Source organism: Larimichthys crocea, chromosome VII, assembly GCF_000972845.2.
Source record: "Larimichthys crocea isolate SSNF chromosome VII, L_crocea_2.0, whole genome shotgun sequence".
Taxonomy (NCBI): domain Eukaryota; kingdom Metazoa; phylum Chordata; class Actinopteri; family Sciaenidae; genus Larimichthys; species Larimichthys crocea.
This window is the reverse complement of record NC_040017.1, coordinates 403,827-425,392: the sequence shown is the minus strand read 5'-3', so window position 1 is coordinate 425,392 and position 21,566 is coordinate 403,827. Positions and strand designations below refer to the sequence as shown.

General features: G+C 41.5%; 3 protein-coding genes across 10 annotated transcripts in view; 1 reads left to right on the top strand and 2 right to left on the bottom strand.

Annotated features, from left to right (window-relative positions):
• sgsm2 (small G protein signaling modulator 2) overlaps positions 1 to 7,286 on the bottom strand; it is a 94,922-nt gene extending 87,636 nt beyond the window's left edge. For all 3 annotated transcript variants that reach the window (XM_019259381.2, XM_019259382.2, XM_019259383.2), the window contains exon 1: positions 7,009 to 7,286. In XM_019259381.2, coding sequence (XP_019114926.2) covers positions 7,009 to 7,068 — 60 coding nt within the window. In that variant the 5' untranslated portion in view covers positions 7,069 to 7,286. The remainder of the gene's footprint in view (positions 1 to 7,008) is intronic.
• Positions 7,287 to 9,305: 2,019 nt separating this feature from the next.
• tnfaip1 (tumor necrosis factor, alpha-induced protein 1 (endothelial)) lies at positions 9,306 to 15,154 on the bottom strand. Of its 6 annotated transcripts, none has more exons than XM_027280914.1 (8): positions 14,976 to 15,154; positions 14,089 to 14,149; positions 13,615 to 13,987; positions 13,335 to 13,504; positions 12,773 to 12,856; positions 10,904 to 10,956; positions 10,517 to 10,712; positions 9,306 to 10,276 (listed from the first exon to the last, which is right to left on the bottom strand). In XM_027280914.1, exons 3-8 carry the CDS (start codon positions 13,859 to 13,861, stop codon positions 10,046 to 10,048), a joined length of 981 nt encoding a protein of 326 aa, XP_027136715.1. In that variant the 5' UTR covers positions 13,862 to 13,987; positions 14,089 to 14,149; positions 14,976 to 15,154; the 3' UTR covers positions 9,306 to 10,045. The 6 variants fall into 6 exon arrangements, with proteins under 6 accessions (XP_027136715.1, XP_010753909.1, XP_027136716.1 ...); XM_010755607.3 differs by having other exon boundaries at positions 13,615 to 13,970; XM_027280915.1 differs by having other exon boundaries at positions 14,980 to 15,154.
• Positions 15,155 to 16,142: 988 nt separating this feature from the next.
• Positions 16,143 to 19,919, top strand: ift20 (intraflagellar transport 20 homolog (Chlamydomonas)). The gene is made up of 5 exons (XM_010755609.3): positions 16,143 to 16,272; positions 17,000 to 17,138; positions 17,224 to 17,309; positions 17,453 to 17,556; positions 19,198 to 19,919. The coding sequence occupies exons 2-5, from the start codon at positions 17,012 to 17,014 to the stop codon at positions 19,277 to 19,279; spliced, it is 399 nt and encodes a 132-aa protein (XP_010753911.1). The 5' UTR covers positions 16,143 to 16,272; positions 17,000 to 17,011; the 3' UTR covers positions 19,280 to 19,919.
• The last annotated feature ends 1,647 nt before the right edge of the window (positions 19,920 to 21,566 follow it).

Sequence of the window (21,566 nt, the reverse complement as noted above, 5' to 3'; positions counted from 1 at the left end):
GTGTCTGAAGAAAAAAACAGAAGCATGTGCAGACATAAGTAAACTCCTCTGGGCTACAGATTTTTGATAAAAACTCAAAGAGAGTGGAATACAATGAAATATTAACACAATATAAAGTCCACAGATCCATTCCTAAATCTCATCATCTACAGGCCAGTATGTTTCAGACAAACAGCTTGTCGTATCGTCGAATAGTCTACAGAAACTATTTTTATAACTTTCTGAAGCAAATGACCCCATGATCATGCCAACTTTCCTCGGCGACTGTGGGCAAAAACCTTTTTGAGACATAGGATGCCTGCCAAAAACATACTGATTGCAACACCTTGCCTCACTCTCTCATCCATGTAGTTACTCCACATTCCGTACCTTAGCTGTGAAGGAGAGGATTTGGTGATGGTGTCACAGTCAGCTACTACACTGCTGGATGCTGGTAAATCCTACACACTGGTCCTTTAATGCGTCTACATTTATATGTATGTGGATGTATAGAAACAGCTAGAGCTACAACAAATAGTTTGCCACTAATAATATTATTAATATAATACAATGATATAAAGTCTAGATTTTGTACTATTTGGTAATTGATTCATTGCTAGGAAGTGACTTATCATGCAAAAGTGCCAGAAAATGCTGTTTTCAGCCACTCAATAGGATCTTTGATTTTTGTATCATAATAAACTAAATATCTTTGGGTTTTGGACAGGGATGGGAATCGAGAACCGGTTCTTGTTGAGAACCGGTTCCGTGTGTTTCAATTCCATGGAATCGTTTGGCAGTTTATCTAACGATTCTCTTATCAATTCCAGAAAGCATGAATTACGTCACGTAACTTCCGCAAGAAGTTACGCACACTCGATTCCAGCAAGCACGACAAATTACGGCACGTAGCTTACACAAGTTTTGCACGTGCAGTGCAATCAGTAGTAAACAATGTCACCCACTCGGTTCAAACGCTCCAAAGTTTGGCTGCATTTTACCAAAACAGATGGCAACAGCTCGACTTGCAATCATTGCAAAGTGGAGATAACAGCATCGGGAGGGAACACGACGAACATGCAGAAACATTTGCGCACACAACATGCAATATTCTTAAATGAATGTCGTGTTTTTGACACACTTTGGACTGGAGATGAATCTCAACCTAGCAGCAGCGGCAGCAGCAGCAGCAGCCAGGCTATGACCACCTCTGCGATTACTACGGAAGGTACGGATGGTAAATGGTAAATAACACACTGCCTACCATGTTAGCGTGATGTGCTTCTTTGTAAAACATGCTATAACAGTTAACATTAAACGAATGCCTTCTGCATTACATTTAGAAGATGACCATGACGAGAGAGAGAGTCTGGCTGGCTCAGAGGCTGGGGGCTGTACTAGTACTCGTTCCAGTTCACTACCTCCTCTAGATGATGCTGATCAAACTGTTTGTTCTCTTTTTTTCCCCAAATGAGAATCGATAAGAGAATCAATAAAGAATCAAATCGTTAAGCAGAGTCGATAATAGAATCGGAATCGTAAAAATCTTATCAATTCCCATCCCTAGTTTTTGACTGGAAGAACAAGGCATTTAAAGACTGCAGAAGGCCAGAGCTCATTTGGTGTTAAAGGTACTTGTGATCCACACTTCTTTTCCTCGTATTTCTGGTTTGGAGCCCAATTCACAGTGTTTTAACCATCCATTTTACCTCCACTTACTATCTTGCCGTCACATTTTAGCTCGTAGCTAGTCATGGATGTATGCGCGCTACGAGCATGAACGTGATTACGTAGCAGGCTGATAATGAAACCAAGTATTACAGGAGAGGCAGGAGAACTTGTTATGAATTACATTCCAGTGATCTCAAAGTTTATTTTAATTTAAATTAATTTATTTTTGCAGTAAAATGGTGGGAACCCTCTTGCGAGTGACTGATGACACATATGTTGTGCACGAGGTATAACTAAAATGTTTAAACTTAGCAAGGCCTCTAGTACTACTCCATTCTCCATTTTGACTTTTTCATTTTGATTCATCACCGCCTGTTGAGGAAATTGGATGACAGCCTACTCTACTGTTCTTCAGGGAAATAAATAGATAAATAAATTGATCTGTTGCAGGTTTTCCCCAATCAAACACCTGTTACAGCTCCAGGATTTCCTCTGAACAGAAGGTGCACTTCTTGTGCTTATTAACAAATATTAACATAAAGCTTTCATCTGTGCATGGGTTGCTGCTTTAACGGTCTTCTAAATAGAGGCACCTCTGTACATATTAGGAAAACAAAAGGATCCTGATTGTAGCGAGCGAACACAGAAAGAGACCACCTGACAGGGCCACCTCAGTGCTGTGTTATTAATCACCAACTGATGCAATTTAACTTCTTTGGGAGCTGCTAAAGCTTTCAGTTGCCAAGCAATACTGAGATAGCTGAGTGCCGCTTAAAGAGACAGGGAGCTTTAAACCAGGAGCCAGTGGGAGCATCTTACAGCCCAGTTTGCTGGGCTTTAAAATGTCAGAAGGCACTGACCAGCATCTCATGGATGAACTATGGCCAGTCACCCCATTGATTGTTATACTGGATACACACAGGGAATACAGTAACTGTCTGTTACTGAACGAAATGATGCATTTTTGGATAAAGTTTGCAAAACAACAAATCGATGTTGTTCTGAAGCAACAGCATTATGTTCGGGGGAAGTTGATCCTAAAATCTAATTAGGTACCTTGGTTTTGGGTTTTTCTGATGTTCAGAAATATTTGAGTGCCTCCAAAAAACGCAATCTGAGCTCACCTAGGGCTGGTCTGAATGGAAAAATGTTCCAAATACACCAAGCAGACAGATCAATATGACCCTGGACAAAGCTCTAACTCAGGAAATATTGCACATGAGAACCAACATGTAATGAGAACTGCATGGAATCTAAAAGTCAAACACAAAGACTTTACGAAAAACACCCCACCACTGAGCCACAAAGCCATTTTCTTTAAATGTTAACAACCGGGAAACATTAAGAATTTATGCTACCGGAGCACGAGTCACCATGACCGGAGGTGCATTTAAAGATGCAACTCAGAGCGGCAACACACGGCGTCGAATGGCCAAGTGACCTAAAAGATTGCAAAGTCCCTCCTTATTTCCCTGATGGTCTGTGTTTAGGAGACGCAGATCCCCGCCTGCAGACATCCTGAGAACAGAAGCTATTTTCAGCCCTACAGACGTTGTGATGATTCAATTATTTAAGAGCCAAAACCTGTGGGTGACTGTGGGATGGCTGGAGGAGGACGGAGAAGCATTTAGCCTAGATATTCAAACTGAATCCTCACAGTGAAGTGTGCATTAAATGAATTCTGAACACAACAGAAATTAATGACAATCTGAATACCAGATTTGTCCTACAGTCCTACAGACAGGCAGTCAGGTGTCGAGTTAAAACTGCTGCACAGCTCTGAGGCATTACATGTCTCCAGTAGAATCCCTGGTCTGTTCCTGCAGGTAAACACACTAAACATACACAAATCGCTGGCTCTGGATAGGGGCTTTCACTTTTTTCTTGTGTGTCATGGCTACCATAGGAGAGGGTGGTTTGGTTTAGGTGCTTCTAAATGAGTAAAAATTAGGGATGCACCGAAATGACAATTTTCGGCCGAAACCAAAACCGAATAAAAATTAAATGGTTGGCCAAATACCGAAACCGAAACCGAAAATGAAATGCGGTAGTTAAATTTTTCACTATTTTTTTACTATTGCATAAATAGCCTTCATTTATACTGTTAGAAAGCCAATGTTGCTTTTAATCACTGTTAATTTGTTCTTGAAAGAAATACTATTTAGTTTTATTATATTTCTGGTAAATATATCTATTTTTCCCACGTTCATGAACGCATCATAGTCATTACGACGGTCATTGAACGCACCTCACATGTGTGTAGTTTAGAGAGAAGTATATAGCTTTGCTAAAGAGCAGTGTTTGATGATGTATTTCTTGCCTGTGTTTTACCTATATCCTGCATTGTGGTTTTATTGTGTGTGAATGAGAAAAGAATCAGCAACCGTGGCCAGATCACCGCGCACGTTGTTTCATTGCATCAATTGCGTCACGCCACTATTCAGCCTTACTATTCAGCCACTTGACCGAAAGGCGAAATGCACTTTTGGGCCATTTTCGGCCGAAAATTTTCGGTGGCCGAATTTTCGGTGCATCCCTAGTAAATATACTATGTGGCTGTTTTTATGTTTTATTTTGAAAATCAACCAGATTCTCTATGCCGTTTTTGTGTCTGACTTCCTGTCAGCTTGAGAAATGATCCAGGCCGCGATGCATGCGGACAACCCGCTCAGAGATGGACCGGAGGAGAGCGGAGCGCGGAAAAAAGGACCCGTCTCTCTGCACCAGATGTGGGGCATGCACCTTCGCTGTCTGATGTGTTCAATGAGATCCTGCAAGATCCTCTTGATGAGAGAACATATTTAATTTTAGAATCTTTCAGCAGACCAGTCAGTTATAGGTCAAGTTAAACATTTTGTTTTGAATTTTATTTATATTGTGCATTGTTGTAATGTCAGTGCTAAATAAATATTTTCATACTTTCATACTACATACTAATTGATTTAATTCTTTGAATTGCAATGCCTTGACTTTTGTGAGGTTAGTACACAGTCATAGCTATGAATGCAATGGTTCTAATAATTGACATAATCATTTCTTTCAGCGTTTCGGTTTTCGGTTTTTGGCCTTGGTTTCCTCATTTCTGGTTTTCGGTTTCGGCCAAGAAATTTCATTTTGGTGCATCCCTACTCTGAACAGGACCTCGGTGGAACCGGTGGGGATTAAAACAACTAGAATAGCTGCATGTAGCGTGTCGCATCCATGCCCAGTGGAATTTTGGGAATAAGGCGAAGGGGTTGCAATTAACAACTACACCACTACATGGCACTAAATCCAGAACACTCGTCCTTTAATGATCACAATTGACTCTCCCTATGAGCAGTGGTATGAAGAATATTTAATAGGTACAGATCAGTGTTTCTGTTCCTGGCTTCGACTTGGACCCGACCCTCGTTTGAACTTGGTCTTGACCTGGACTTGACACTGACTCTGACTTAAGTATGGCTCACTATAACTCTATATAAATCTTCAAAATAAGATCGGTGCCAATAGTTTAGTTTGCCTGCCAGTGAGCTGCATTTGTCAGCTACATCAAAGTGCGGGAGAATCTTTAAGGGGAGACAAACACCAAACAAGTAACCACTGACATCTTTTACAGAGCACATAATGAGTTTCTACAACCACCTTTGCAGATTTGCAAATGATTTATTCACCTTTTATTCAAGTGAATACAGCACGAAAAAGATATTCAATGATAAAAGTAATAAATAATGTATTGTTTTTTGGGCAACAAAAGATGTGGAAAGTTGTGGAAAGCTTAAACATACCTGTTGAGAACAGTCCCATAATTGGGTATGAAAGGGGCGTCTTCGAAAGATTTGGTTGTTCACAAGCAAGGATGGAGCTAGGTTTCACCACTTTGTCAACAGTTTAAGAATGGTTCTCAGTGCAAAAATGCAATGAATTTCACCATCTACAATGCATAATATCGCTCAAAGAAGAAATCTCTGCATGTAAGGTGGCAACGTCAAAATCCAACACTGAATACCTGTGACCTTTGACCCCTCTGGCAGTCCTGTATTAAAAACTGATATGATCGTATGAAGGATATCACTACATGAGCTCAGGAACACTTCAGAAAACTGTTATCAGTAAACACAGTTCATCTCCAAATACAAGTTAAGACTGCCCATGTAGAAGAGAAAGACGGATATCAACAACATTCAGAAACCTCACCAACTTCTCTGGGGGCAAACTCATCTGAGGTTGACTGACAGAAAGTGTGCTGTAGTCTGATGGGTCCATATTATTGTCTATGGAAATCATGGACATCATATCTTCCAGGCCAAATTGAAATTTTACACAGTGTCTCAACTTTTTGGGAATCAGTGTTGTACCTTAAAGTGCGTTTGTATTTTTATCCACTTTGACCCCTTCAGACTTTGCTCTGCTGAATGCATCTGATAACATTCATACATAAAGTCAATTCTGTGGCTGTAGTGAAGCACTGAGTGAGAACTAACACTGGGTAAATGTGATGCTTTATATCTCGCACTGGTATAAAAAAAGAAAATGTCCTGATATTTTTAGCTCGACCTTTCCCCTCCATTCTAATGAAGGAAACCACACTAACGTGTGCACACGCTGAGGTACAGTCAGTGAGCCACACCTTGCCACATTTCAGTCTCACAATCAAGCCTGTTTTGATTTACACTGACACATCAGTGCAGGGAAATCTCCCCAGTCGTGGCTCACAGGTAAAAAGGCGGTGCGAGGGACAACAACAATGGGAGTGGGTAGAGGAGGTTAAAGGAGTAATGATTTATTCCTCGCTGGAGAGATGGGAGACATTCATCAGCAGGAACAAAAAGAAGCCTGTAGCTCTGTGTGAGCTGCTGCTGCTGCTGCTGGAGACAAGCCGCTCAGAGGATGCTCAAACACTCAACACAGAGAGGAATTCTGACTGGAGCTTATGAAACATTGTAGTTTTGTAATAGATTTGTGCAAATGTCACAGCTAATGTGCACATGAGATGCTTTCAAATACATTTTAGTTCAGATATGGCAAATCTAAACTTTTGTATTGCATTGTAGGGACATTATAAAGGTATTATAGCAGTTTCCAGTCCAAACAGTGATGTAGTGACCTGAACCAAATGGGGAAGTGTTAGCCAGACATATTAAGTCTATAACAAAGGGACGTGTTCGAACCATTTATTCAGCGTCACTTTGGTCAAACTAAGGTTTTCAAACTGAAGCAACACGACAAACCCGCGAAAAGACACGCGCAAACTGCGCACGTGAACGCAACACTTCCACTGCCTTTTTTTCCTCTCTCTCTCTCTACCTGAACATTTTAAATAAAACAATAAAAATTAATAATGAACGTGAAGCTCGACGGACGGGCCGCTCGTCTTACCTCCCGTTTGACGTTCCATAATAATTTCTCTTTGTGGTCTTCCTCCGTGGAGCCCTCCATGTCCGTCCGTGTCCGTCAGTCCGCGGTGTGCACGACACAGGTCTGTCTCTCTCTCTCAGTCGACACAGTCGGTCCGCTCTCCCCGGCCTTTCAGCACCCTCTTTGCTTTTTATTCCTCGGTTTCCTTCTTCCCCCTTTTTCGCTCAGCTGGACTCTGACGCAGCCGAGCAGCTTGACGGCGACGTCAGAAGAACCGCCCCCCCCACTACACTGATCAATGGAGGGGGGAAAAAAAAAAAAAAAAAAGCCTCCCAGCATCCAGCCCCGCCCCAACCTGCAGCCTCTCAGCATCCAACACACCAACCTGTAGAGCCCAGCCAGATATTTTTAGCATCTCATCTTTACCTCCTCTCTCCTGGGCAAGGAAAGAGTTCCAGCAGCAGGGGAGCTGTGGGAGCTGTTCTCCTGTGACATGAAGAGGTGTGAAATGTTGGGAAATGGTTTGGAAGAGGGTTTCTTGAGCAGGCAGCTCTTCAGTGAAGAGATACTGAGGAGACTGTGTGATGCATTTGATGAGTTCATTAAAAATGCAGTTGATTTAATGACTTCATTCATAAGCTTCGGCACAACAGCATCAGCGCAAAGAGACCACAGCTCATCCGAAAAGCTTCTAAAAATAGCTGCTCCGTGAAGCTGACCGTGCTCATGCCAGGTTGGCCTGCTGCAAAATAAATGACGTCAGGGCGGCGTGATATAGAATAAACCCACCCCACCCCCCTCCTCTGTTGGAGTCCGTCTTTAAACCTCCTGCTTGTGCCTCCATGTGGGCTGAGGGTGCACCTGCAACCACCACCAAGAGCCACGTCATCAGCACAGCTTTCCCCCCCGTAACAACTATGCATTTTGTCTTTGCACAGTAAGTTGATTGATTGGTAGATACACACTAAACCTGCTCCGGAAGATACTGTAGGTAACCATGGTGATCCACCCCTGGTTGGAAGAGATATCAAAAAGACCCAAGTTAGCTGGTTGTCTGGTTTCACAGTACAGGCCTGGGTTACTGTAGAAAGATGAAGTTGATCCTCCATTAACTGCATGCAAACCTAGTCAGAGTCTACAGAGATGAACACACACATGACACTGATTCTGTTTATACAAAGAAACAGGTCAGGCAGGAAGTCTGAAAACACATTTACATGCAGCCGGTTAATGGCGACCAGATTTCTCCCAGACCAGATTATTAACCTAAGACTGGAAGTCTGTAAAACTCTTCCTACTGTGGCCTGAATTTGATTGTAGGATTACGACAGATTACAATGAGACATTTTCTTAATTAGTGTAGTTATTGTGAGGTATGTATGAATGTTTTAATGAAGGACAATTTCCAACCTTCGTGGATGATCATGTTTTTTACTCTGTGGGGAATGGTCTCTCTTTTCTTTGGGACAGGACCTGCACCTGTCAAATTTTGATTGATCTGACCTCAGAACAGTTTTCCATTTTTCCTCCGACCATTTTAAATGAGCTTTGGCCCAGAGAAGACGGCGGCACCCTCTGCCCATCTTTACATCTAAGAGGTTCTGCCTCTCTGAAATGCTCCTTTTATACCCAGTCATGTTACTGACCTGTTGCCAGTTGACCTAATTAACTGTCAAATGCTACTCCAGTTCTTTTTCATTTGTGCCGTATACTTTTTCAGCCTTTTGTTGCCCCTGACCCAACTTTTTTGAGATGTGTTGCTGCCACCAATTTCAAAATGAGCCAATATTTTCCATGAAATGTCTCAGTTTCAACACAATATGTTGTTTGTGTTCTATTGGGAATAAAATATGGGTTTGCAATGATTTGCAAATCATTGCATTCTGTTTTTATTAACATTTTACACAACGTCCCAACTTCATTGGAATTGGGGTTGTATTATTATCATATAGTAATCGATGTCAGTCCACCTGTGTATAAGCTGCCCTCACATGCTTCAAGGACTCACAGGAAACAGTCATTTTATCTTACTGATTGTTATGCATTGAATATAATATGAACTATCTATAAAGTATGTCACTTAGTTCACTCAGAGAAAGTGTCTCTCAAGGAAAAATTAACGAGATGAAGAAGCTGCTCATCAGGATTTGCTGCTTCCAGGATTCAACCACCTGTAAATTGAAACGCGATCGTCACCCAACCCAACCGGGACTGACGTCTCCTGTTAGTCGAGTTCAAACTGTAGATTTTCTAATTATAGCTGCTCACTAACAACACAACAAAGATAAATTGAATAAAAAGAACTTTATCTTCACATCTGGGAAAAAAAAAAAAAAAAAAAAAAAAAGGCATCACGGTAAACTGCATTCAAACATGTGCAGCGGTTCTCAAACTTTCTGGCCCTCTTCAAAAGCTGATAACATTTCACACCCCCTACCAATCCACAACTTGTATTAGTCATCAACACTGATAGGATAATTGTATTGTAGTGAAATAAATGTCAGCATCATTTTCTGTACATAAATCATTCAGCTTAGTTTCACTCCACGTTTTGCCCTTTTGCCCACCCCGAGTTCGAGAACCACTGTGAGGCACCAGACTAGTTCATCTTTGGTAAACAACAGGCTGTTGTAAATGTGTATATGAAAAATATTATCTATAAATACGAAACATGCTCTCCTGCTGATCTGGAGTCTAAGTGCTATGATTGGAACAATATTTCTTCTAAGAAATAGTGCATATTAGTGATTTTTTCCTCCACTCCTAATCTATATTTCATTAAAAAAACCTATAGTTCTCCAGATATTTGAAGTAGCCACTCTGAATCCTATGATAATAATTCATAAATTATGATGGATAGAGCAGACAGCATCACCAATATCTAGAGTAAAAAAAGACAGATGCATCAAGGCCACATTTTCTCACACAGTGGTAAAGAAAGTAGGATAACAATTCAAAAGAGAAATGTATGAGCATCAACACATTTCATGTTCAAATGTTCATGGTTGATGTGAAAGCTGAAATCTGAAATCTGTCCCGTGCTTTGTGGTTTTCGGCCTCAGTGTCCCAGCGGCCGGTCATCGTACGTGCTGTACCTCTTGACGTGGATTCGACGGACACGCTCGCGAAGCTCAGCTCCGCTGGGCCCCTCCTCTTCCTCGCTGTGAGAGCCGCAGTTAGTGTAGCTCCGGCGCGTGGCCTCCAGCAGGGAGTTGTCAGGCAGCGGCATCGTCTCGTATAGCAACGTGTTCAGAGTCTCCTCGTAGATGCGAGCTTCAGGGAACTCCACCTGAGGTAGGAAGAGACGGACAGTAAATGTATTAATACACATGAGCATTTACAAGTCAAAGTTACATGTTCAGCCTTCACTCATGCCTGCAGCCTGTATAAGAGCGTTCAAGGAGAGTCAGCATTAGCGATTTATATTTAATGCGGGCTGCTACAGGTAGCCAGTGGAGCTCGATGAGCAGCAAGGTGACATGTGACCTTGTTACCATGTTTACTCTGGCACAGCCTTACTCGTCCTCACCTTGGTCTGCTTCTTCTCTGTTGCGTAGACGATGGAGGTGCAGCAGACCTCGGCCAGCTTGCGACCCTGTCCGTAAAAGGACCAGCAGCAGATCTCGTCTCCGATCACGTCTTTGATGAAAAGGACGCGACCATTGAAGCTGAGCGACAGCCTGTCAAACAGCTCGATGTTTTTCAGCAGGTTGTCGTCTGAGTTGCTGTGGAGAGAAAAAGCAAACTGCTGTGGTGAAAGCGCTTCATCGTTTAACTCCACTCTGTGCCCTGCAGTTTGTTACTTCATTAGCTGAAAAAATGAGTGCTTCCCTCACTAAGTACTTTGAAGAAGAAATGAATCTATTTTCTCTGTAACAGTGGAAGCAGTGGGGTCTCTGGAGGAAGGCGATCTTACCTGGTGTAAGAGTACTTGTTATTGCTTCGGTTGTACACCAGCTTCACCACAGGCTAAGAGAGGGGAAAAACTGATTAAATATCTTAATTTCATTGCTTTAATATCCAATATGAATTCACATCAAGTTGGCATCAGTAATTTGGCAGGAAAAGCAGAAAATTCACATCCCCATGAATATTTCACAAGATAACAAATAAGTGTTGTCTTTATCTTTGAATAGCTGTTAAATCAGACTTTATTCCTTTATTATCAACATCTAATCCAAAGAAAAGGGGATGTATGAGCCAAATACATGGTTGTAATGACTAGAATGAAACTGTTAGTTCCTGTGTGTACAGTAGGTGGCGCTGTGCAATTATCAGACGCTCAGGCATAAAGGTAAGGAGTCACCGTGGTCATCAGGTGTTTGGCTCCTGGAAAGGGAAAAAAGGTTTTTGGCCGCTGCCATGTTGAAGCGAGAGAAAGCAGTGTTTGGGAAATCCATGCACCGATGGATAAATAAACCATTATTGCTGTTTTCAGTGCAACACACAGCGCATGGGTCATTGAAGGAAAGCTAAACATGCAACCAGGTCACTCCTCAGTAGCTTAAGGAGAACACTGAGCTCTTTAACAGGGTATTTTTCAGTCAGGGCCGTTTCTAGCTGGCTGAGGACCCTGTGCCAGATGCTATTTGGGGGGGCCTATTTTGTCAAACTCTGAGGGAGAGATTCCTAACCTCTTCAGATGATCTGTGGCGATGCAACAATCCGTTACATTTTAAGAGGAAAACAGGCTGGAGAACATTAATAAATACAACAGATGCAGCATGTTTAGGTGTTTCAGGTAGTAAAAAAACTTTGACCTTGTCTGCAACCCCCTCAGCACCATTTTAGATCAGTTTCTGTGATTGTGGTATGTATAACCACAAGTCTTATGTTTGAGGCCACTGCACAAAATCAGCAAAAGCTATTATCTGTTATTATTTTGATGCCATGATGCAATTGCTATTGGTGCCTAGTGTTATTGTGCTCACTTCAGTGAATGGCAGGCGGCTGTCATTCATCCTGTCATAACTGTAGGCAGATGTCACTGCGTGACAGCCCAGCCCAAAGATGATTTTGACTTGATTACCCCACAAACAGACACAAGAGGGGATTTGCCTGGCTACAAATAAAGATGGGTCATTTTAATTCTCCTAAAGTACGTATATTGAGGATGAACTTGGGATCCCCTGGTGGCTGTGGGGCCCTATGCTTCTGAATATTCCGCATATAGCAAGAAACGCTGTTTCCAGGTTTGTGTATGTTTTGGTCATTGGATTTTCCGTTCAGAAAAGGATATTAAAAAACTAAAAATGTGACCAGAAGTTGCTGTTTTCAAAGTAAGAGCACATATGAGGCCGCATATTTCAGGTAAAAACTAAAAATAACTACATATAAATCAGGAATTTTACCTGAAATCTGCAGCTTAGTTTTTCTGCAGTCATGTCCTCTTCCCTGAGACACACTCTTTTATTGTTTCGAAAAACAATGTACTAATCCATGCCCAAACTTTCACAGCAGCGCCAAAATTCTCTCTCTCATACACAGCACCGTTCTCATATGCGCTCTTACTTTGAAAATAGAAACTTCCAGTCGCACAATATGAAAAAATGGGTGATTTGATCTTTTGTTTTTAGAAACAGGAGTTTTGTTTATCCCTTCTTGTCCCTGATAAAGAAAAATATCTTGAATTTCAATTTTATTTTTTGAATTTTTTGTTTTTTAATATCCTTTTCTGAACAGAAAATCCAATGAGCAGAACATACACGAACCTTTCCAGTAGTAACACAGCACAGATCCATGAGAAATGGGTTAGACATAATTTCCAGCTATGGTCTGCGTTCACCTTGGCAGAAGATTGGATGAGCCTCTCCTCTTCTTTAGTAGATGTGACCACAGGTATAACACACAAGGGTTGCTCCTGATTGCCCTGTCAATCACAAAGCAACATAAACTGGGGGTTAGTGGTATCATAGTTAAAATGTGCCTTTAGGCCAGGAACAATATTCTACTTTTTTTTTATTACAACAAAAAACATTTGACTCATTATTCGTGCGTGCATCCATCACTGAGGTAGGTTTAAAGCAGCCAGAGGCGCAGAGAAATGTTACAAGTCTTGGTTCACCCTGCTGCCTATGCATTTCCAACACAGTTAGAATCAGACGAGATAGGTTAGTAAAACTTTAGCCTGCATATGCTACAACAAATAAATAAAAAGAGTCAATGCCTTGCTGCCTCACAATCTGTCCCCCTGGAAACCAAAAGGATGTGTAAAGAAGCCCAGCAGACATTCCTGTGAACCTGTCGGTATGATGCATATCCACTGATGCTGGATGGTGCAGAAAACTGTAGAAACATACAGACTTTTCTCCATATTTCAAATATCAGTCAGTGTGGATGTGACTGACCTGCAGGGTGTTTTGACAAAGTTCCACTAGGCCCTGGACGAGGTAATACTTTGCCTCAGCCAGCAGCTCCTGGACGGCCTGGCGACCTTTGGGTAAGGTGATCGTGCCGTCGCGCAGGAAGCACAGGATGCTGCCAAAGTGTTTCCCACTGCGGTCAATCAAGATCCAACCTGAAAGGAAACAGCAGACCTTGTTGAGAATATATACATTTAAGCACAATAATGTGGAAATAACAACGCTGGCAGAATATACTCTTTTTAGTGAATGTGCTTGTGCTTACCCTCTTTGTCAGTGAACACTTCCTTCTTCCCGCTGAACATGGCTTTCAGCAACGTGTTCTGCCTCGTCAGCACTTGCAGCGTGGTATAAAACAGATTCCCGCCGACGTTGAGTCGAACATACTTGTTGCCCAGGCCCACTGCTCCTCGATAACTGCAGGTCTTGGTCTTGGGACAGGCCAGAGGAGTGGGTGGAGAGGTGCAGCTGGACTGGCTGTGATGCTGGGGCAGGCAGCCGTCCCCTGACATGTCCCTTTGGAGGTAGATGACCACCCTGCAGACGGAGGTCCGAAGGTCCCCCGCCGTGGTGACAGCTACTGGTGAGGCCGCCACAACCTCTCACTGCTCCAGATCATTCCTGGCAAAAACACAGAGCTGTGAAGGGAGGCCAGTGTTGATAGATACTGTTTAACTGGTAAAGCAGGAACCCCAGTGGTTGAATGCATGTATCACAACAAAGAGTGGAAGCCACCTACCCCACTGTTATCTTTTCCTCAGCTCCCTTTCACATTAAAAGGAATGTGGCCGGGCAGGAAACTAAAGGGGCAGGGAGGGAGCACAGATCAATGAGTAAGGACAAATTATAAAATATACAACAGCAAAAATGAACTAAAGGGATATCAAATATGACGTTGGTAGTGGTCCCTGCTCAGTTGAACAGAATGCTGTTTTGTAGCACATTTTAAAAAGTATCTGGATAAAGACGCTGACCGGTGAACAACAGCTAACCTAACTTAACACATTACCTAAAGCAAGTTAACTCGCTGTCACATGGCAAATTAACAAGTTATCTTCGTTAACTAATTAGTTAGTTAACTATTATTAAGCCAACAGCAGGCTAGGGTTTAGCTCGCATGTCATGCTCGGTCGTACACAGACATACAGACAGAAGTCCCTTTAAGAATGAGCCCATTTTAATATTTCATCGTTAGTAGGCAGCTGGCTAAACACTGCCCAGGGCTTCTTGACTAACTGTGGTAACTTTAAGACTGAATGCTTTATTACATCAAATGTGACTGTGAAACTGTGTTCGTCACTCCGTTAACGATACCGCTACTTCCTGCGTGGGTGTGTTTTGCTAATGTTAGCAAATGTTGAAGAGGGTGGGCAAACTTTCACACAGAGCCTGTGCTAAAAGTTTAAACTCTGCTGACATGTTAATTCAACACGGACCGAACGAGTCTTCATGTAAAATAACACTCTGGGAACATCTTCTCCAGGTGTGCATGCTCGCCTAAACAGAAGTTACGTTAAATCACCAGATTTTTCAATGGAGTACGTCACGTTCTCACGTCCCCAGCTCTGTCCAACAGTGAACAACACGTAACAGGGCATCAGTCTACGACCTTTGACGTTTACTCACCGACCTGTGTGTGATGTCAGATAACCACACACCGTGTGCCTGCTTAACGCCGCGTGACAGAAATCCACGATCAGCTGATCAAAGATTTGAGATGTTAAAACAAGTTTAACTCTCTAGCCCTTCTTCTTCTTTTACGGACGAGGCTGTGTGTTGTGAAGAAGCACAATGCTGCCCTCTACAGTCAGTAACACGCACTGCATGTATGTTACCATAATATTTCATTTTGACAGCTGTACTTTGACATAACTGTTAATTATGAAGTACATGAAATAAACAATATGAAAGGATTGCTTTCAACAACATTCATGATTATTATTATTATTATTATTATTATTATTATTATTATTATTATATCAAGATATAGCCTTTACTGGGAGGCTGTTTGGTTGGTATGCATGATTGTTTTCTGCTGGGGTACCATATAAATGTAATAAAGTTATTCTTTGACGTGTTGTATGTGGTCAGGTCAGAGGTCTGTTCCAGGAATAGGATAATGAATAAAACCATTCCCTTAAATCTGGAACATAATTTACTTGTGCAAATTTAGGAAGGTGAACAGTAAATCACAATTAGGCAATATCAAGTCAATCAGTCAGTCACTAGTAGTTTTGATTTAGAAAGTTAAAGATTTTTGACAGAAATTTTAACCTAGAAGCTCCTTTTTCTGACCTTTATAACTAATTATTTTGAACTAGTCTCTAATCATTTTAATCTGAAGTCTCCTAACCCAAGTCCAAGTCCTGTCTTCTGCACAAAACAGAAAACTAACAGCATTTGGAATCACCTTATAAATCATTTGAATTAACAAGCACAGGCAACACACAGAGGCTTGCATATTTGCTGAAACACAAATAATACATGAATTTATTTACCGGGAAATAACTGGAGAAATGAAGGCCACACTTTCAGAAATCCCGATATTACGGCTTTATAACATTTTCACTGCCGGTCTATTCTCAACATTACGGTTAAACAATTGTATTTCTGTTTTCCTTTCAAAGTAAAAGCCCCTCAACTTCGACTGAGAAGATTTATGACAGATATCTCTGTTGTCGTTTGCCTCTGTTTTGGACAGTGAGAATGATACAGTAGTGTAACACCTGACTGATCGATCACAGCCAATAATCTGATCTGTAAAGCCATCCCCCTCACAGACATACGCGCGCATGCGCGGGCAGCAGCGTTTGGTTTCCCTGGCAGCGGGAGGAGGAGGCGGAGCTTCTCTGATGGTTACTCGCAGTGCCACATAGCCACACAACACAGTCATCTGCGCTAACGGCGATAGCTGCTTAAACAGGTGAATATCCCGTTTATTATCCACAAAGTGTCTGCAGACCGTTTAACATAGTGTTAGCTATCCAAGGAGCACAGTCAGTCTTAACGAGGGCAGTGTGTGTGTGTGTGTCCAATTAGCTTTTGTCAGCAGCTTAGCCAAATGGAGCTAACTAGCGGAGTTAAGTTAAGTCATTTAGGTTTGTTCATAAATATTAATTTCCACAGGTATGAGAAGTATGTGAACCGCCTCAGCTGTTTGAAGATGTGTTCATATTTCAGACTAACGTAATATTAATGTTGTCAAGGCAAGTTAGCTTTGAGTCATTATCTTACACATATGGTAAGCTAATGTCAGCCACATAAACATAACGCCGGCTGCTGTGGCTACAGCTAAGTGTCTGACTGACGCTACACAGCGTTACACGTTACACGTTACTTTCGACACACGCGAAGCTCCAGTGATAGTGAAGAAAGGTGAAAAACAGTTTGCCATATGCTTGTTTGTCATCGAAGGTCAAAGTTCAGTGAAATGTTTCTTTAGCATCAACATGAAGATCGTATGATGACGTCACAGACACAAACAGACACGCTGTCAGCACAACAGATGGTGTCACGGTGTGATAGTCGTTATCAAGCCTGTTGATTTGTGTGTTATGTAACAGACATTCACTGCTGCACGTGCTGTAAGAGAGGGCTTCTTGAGAAATATTCTATATACATTTGAATTGTGTTTTTCCATCCTCTGACAGGGGCCCGTGGCCATGGCTAAAGACCCATTAGCCGAGGCAGGCTTTTATTTTGATGAGCTCAACAAGCTTCGGGTGCTGGAGCCTGATGTCAGCCAGAAGACCTCTGAGCTCAAGGAAGAGTGTAAAGAGTTTGTGGACAGTAAGCACTGAGTGTTTTTGAGAGGTCCATCGAGCTGCGCCTGTCCCCCTCCTGCCTTCTTTCTAAATATGTCTTCTCTTTGCAGAAATTGGACAGTTTCAGAAAATAGTGGGAGGTCTGATTGAGCTGGTGGATGAATTGGCAAAAGAAGCAGAGACAGAAAAGATGAAGGTAAGTTCAGTATTGGTCGTTTAGTATTTCTTTGGCTGTTGCAGAAAACAGAAATATAGAACAGAAAAACATCTGCATGTGGTCGGACTCTAGTTAGTTGTTTAGTTGTGTAATTATCGTTCTATGTTGTTGTTCTCCTTCAGGCTATCGGAGCCAGAAACCTGTTGAAGTCGGTTGCAAAGCAAAGAGAGGCTCAGCAGCAGCAGCTTCAGGCTCTCATAGCAGAGAAGAAGATGCAGCTTGAGAGGTAAACAGTGTGTGGGTTACATACTGTAATCCACACAGTCTGTGCAGGTCCTGTTCCTTTAAATCCAGCACACAATCAAAAGCTGGCCAAAGATCAATTCAAAGGTTTGGACTGAATGATTGTTGCTTAGGGTGAATAAACACTAACAGTCAGTGGATAAGATAATGTTGCCCTGCCTGATATATACCACAGAACACAACTGTTATCACTGCGTCTCACAGCGTTTGATTATCAGGTGATAGAGGCCAGTGTCACTTAGGGATGGGCAATATGGACTAAAAAAAATTTATCCCGATAATTTGTAGTATTTATCACGGTAACGATAAAACTGCTGTGAAAAAATCAGGAAATAACTTTTTATTTCTCGCCACCTGGATAGTCTCTGCTTCAGAGACATTTCAGGATGTCTGTGGAGGTTTGACCTATCTGAGTGTCTGATTGGTGTCCGGAGTGTGAGGAAATAGCTCCTCGCTGCACGGTGTATCTGCTCCGCCTTCCGCCATGTTTGTCAATATGCATGTTGGGTTGCGAGTGTGTCGCACATGTACATACATACATCATCAATAGGAATTCATTGTTTTTATCGTGGGATGACATATTCTTACCTTGGGGAATGTTTTTGATGATATATCGTAAATGACGATATATCGCACAACCCTAGTGTCACTCCATTTAAATATGTTACCTCATCTCTGTCACTGCGTAATATACACTACTCACAAAAAGTTCAGGATATTTGACTTTCGGGTGAAATCTACTCACAAAAAGTTCAGGATATTTGACTTTCGGGTGAAATTTAAGGAAAATGTAAAAAGTTCATGCTACATTGATATATCATGAAAGTAGGACATTTAATTAGAAGCATGCGATGGTCAGTTCTTCTCTCAAACAATTTATTGAACCAAAAGCAACAACATACAGTGGCTTGTATACCACAACAAGAGATTTTAATGTCTAGTAACTTGTCATGTGACCTTGAACATCGATTACAGCTCGACTAGACGTCTCACGCTGTTCACAAGTCGACTTATTGCAACATGCTGATGACACTCTGTGACACTCAGCACTCAGTGGTAACTTCCCTCTGAGTACTTCCTGTTTGAAGCCTCACACTGACCAGGTACTGTTGATGGAGTGTTAGGTGTTGTCTTGGTTTCATGATGTAAAAATGTGAACAGCATGATGAACAGGCCTGTTTAAATACAAACTGTCATTGAAGCAGAACATTTAGTGGTCCATTCATGGATCACACACTTGTTTGTTAGAGAACAGCCTGTTATGCAATAAGTACTGAAACATTGAACATTTGGACATGTGCATACAAGTTTAGAGAAGGTCAAATTAAGTTCACCTGTAAAGGTTAGAGTGCATTTCAGGTGCACGCTGAAATTTCATCAGAAACATCCCAAACTTTTTGTGAGTAGTGTATTTGGCACAACCGCATGGTTAAGTAGAGCGCAGCTTTAGGTAGCTAAACATAATGGATAAATGGTTGAAATGGCTAGCTAAAAGTAACAGATAAATGCTAAACGAATGCTAAAAGCGTTTGAACTTTCCCAGGGATTGTGCTTCATCTGCCATTCCAGAGTGGAAGTTTATCAGGCTACAGTAAGTTAACTGTTCTGTTCTGTCTTGTTTCAGATATCGTATCGAGTATGAAGCCCTGTCCAAGGTGGAATCAGAGCAGAACGAGTTCATCGACCAGTTTATTCTGCAGAAGTGAGGATTGACACCAGAAAGTGTCCGACGTCTGCGTCCACGTTTCCAGAGTGCCTGTCCTTCAGAGAATTGCAACTGCAACTCTTTTTCTGAAGCAATCCCAAAGCTCCATCATCCTGAAACATCTACACCTCCTCTTTACACCTCCGACACGCGTGTGTGAAACAACAGCCAGCTGCGTCGTGTAGTTGTTCCACCCTGGTCAGTGGGTGTGTTGTAGGCTTGAATATGTTTGGAACGTGAAGTTCTGTTCACACCAAATGTCTCAACATCTCAGACAAACATTAAAGAAGATGGAGCTATTTATACAAAGGAATATTATTTATACTATTTATAATGAAGAATTACTCTGTATATCTAGTTTATTACTTTTGTATCAATTGAAATACTGCATGTGCATGCCTCTGTAAATACATTTCAGTGTGACAAGATCCTGATGTCATCATCATGTGTTATTTCTGCCTTTATTCCATTGTTCTGGTCCAAACAGCCTGTGGGCAAAGCACACAAGGATTACATTCTCTTCTTCCTCTTCCCTCTGTTATGTGCATCATTGTCCTTCATGTATTCATTAAGATAACAAAGGGTTAATACTTGAATAAAACTGTACCATATTGTACAATAAAAATGTGTCAAGATGTAAATGCTTTTAATGCTAATGTTGTTTTTACAGAGCTGAGAAGAGCTACACAATCCTACAGTACAAAAACTCAGGTGTTAGGGAGAGAGAATGTAGGACCATCAGGCAACATCTCCCAAATCCAAGTTTTTTTTCTCATTCCTCTGCAGCTAAATCAGCATTCTCACCAAGTCTCACTGCTCACTCAGTAGCTTGTTTTGGAGCTTTCAGTCACATCACATGATCTTTATCAGCAGACATTTGTCCAGTCATCAGTTCCACATGGAGCCTGAGAGGTGTTTTTTTTTGTGCAAAGATTTGAATTGTGCACAAAAGATTAAAAACATCTTTTGGGGGACTTGAGGGACTTTCCATCTGTTCAATTTATACTTCAAGTTCATTCTTCACCTTGGAAATTGGAGATGAGAAAACATTCTCACTCACGCAGTAGGTTGTTTTGAAGCTTTCGATCAGATCACAGCGTCTTCCTCAGCAGATAGAACTGACTTTTTTTACGCTCCCTGTTGAATCATTCAGACTTAAGTTACATTTGAATTCACAACAGGCTCACTCAGTCCCTGTCATGTGTGTGAGCATTTTAATATTTAATTTCCATATTGGAGTACTTACAAAAATAATCAAATGTAATAAAAACATTCAGACCGGAACGCAGTGAATGGAGTGCTGCTTGGGTATTGCAAAAAGTGTATCCCTCAGGTGCTCTTCAGTCAGGGAAATCCATAAAATATTGCAAACAGAAAACTGAGGCACTCGTGAGGGTAAGATTACTTAAAATGCCTTTATTGATACATGGCTAATCTATTAAAAGCGTGTCTACGCGTTTCAGCCAAACTGGCCTTCATCAGGACAAGAGTGAAATGTTTGTCAGACAGCTCAATTCACAGTTAAATAGATAATTACAGACAGCTGCTCAGTGTGAGCAGGTAGGAGGTCACATGACCTGAACAGCATGACCTGCCAATGACAAAGCAGAGGGTGAAAGACTGTACAGAAAGAAAAAAATATAATCAGAGTCAATAAATCAGCATTGCACATCCTAGCATTACACAGTCAATTCAACAAATCAAAAAATGCATACAATATAAATATTGAGCCCAATAAGAGACCGAGGAACCGTCATCAGAGTCAATCATAAAGGACAGCAAAACACACCAATAGTCACAAAATACAAAATACACTCACAGAAAAGGAGAAAAGTCGAGTTCTCCATTCAACCCTGGATAATGAGTGGCCTTTAATGTATATATCCAGAATGACTCTCTTTGCAGGAGTCTTTTGAGTCTATCTCCTCCCCTGATAGAATCTTCAATATGTTCTATGCCTGATATCTTTAAAGAGTCACAACTACCATGACTTACATCTTTGTAATGGACAGCCATGGGGTACTGTGGGTTACCAGTTCTAATGGCATGCTTATGTTCTGCCAATCTTGCCTTCAGTTTACGCTTTGTTCTCCCAATGTAGACGCGTCCACAGGGCAACTCAAGTCTGTAAACAACACTAAGAGTATTGCATAATAATGTATTTATGTCAAATGTATGGACCAGATGGTCCCATCAGTAAAATAATGCCACTTATTTCATATTGCACATGTTGCAATGTCCAACCTGTGATTACCTTTAAGGTGAAAAAAAGCCAGGTTTTCTGTGAT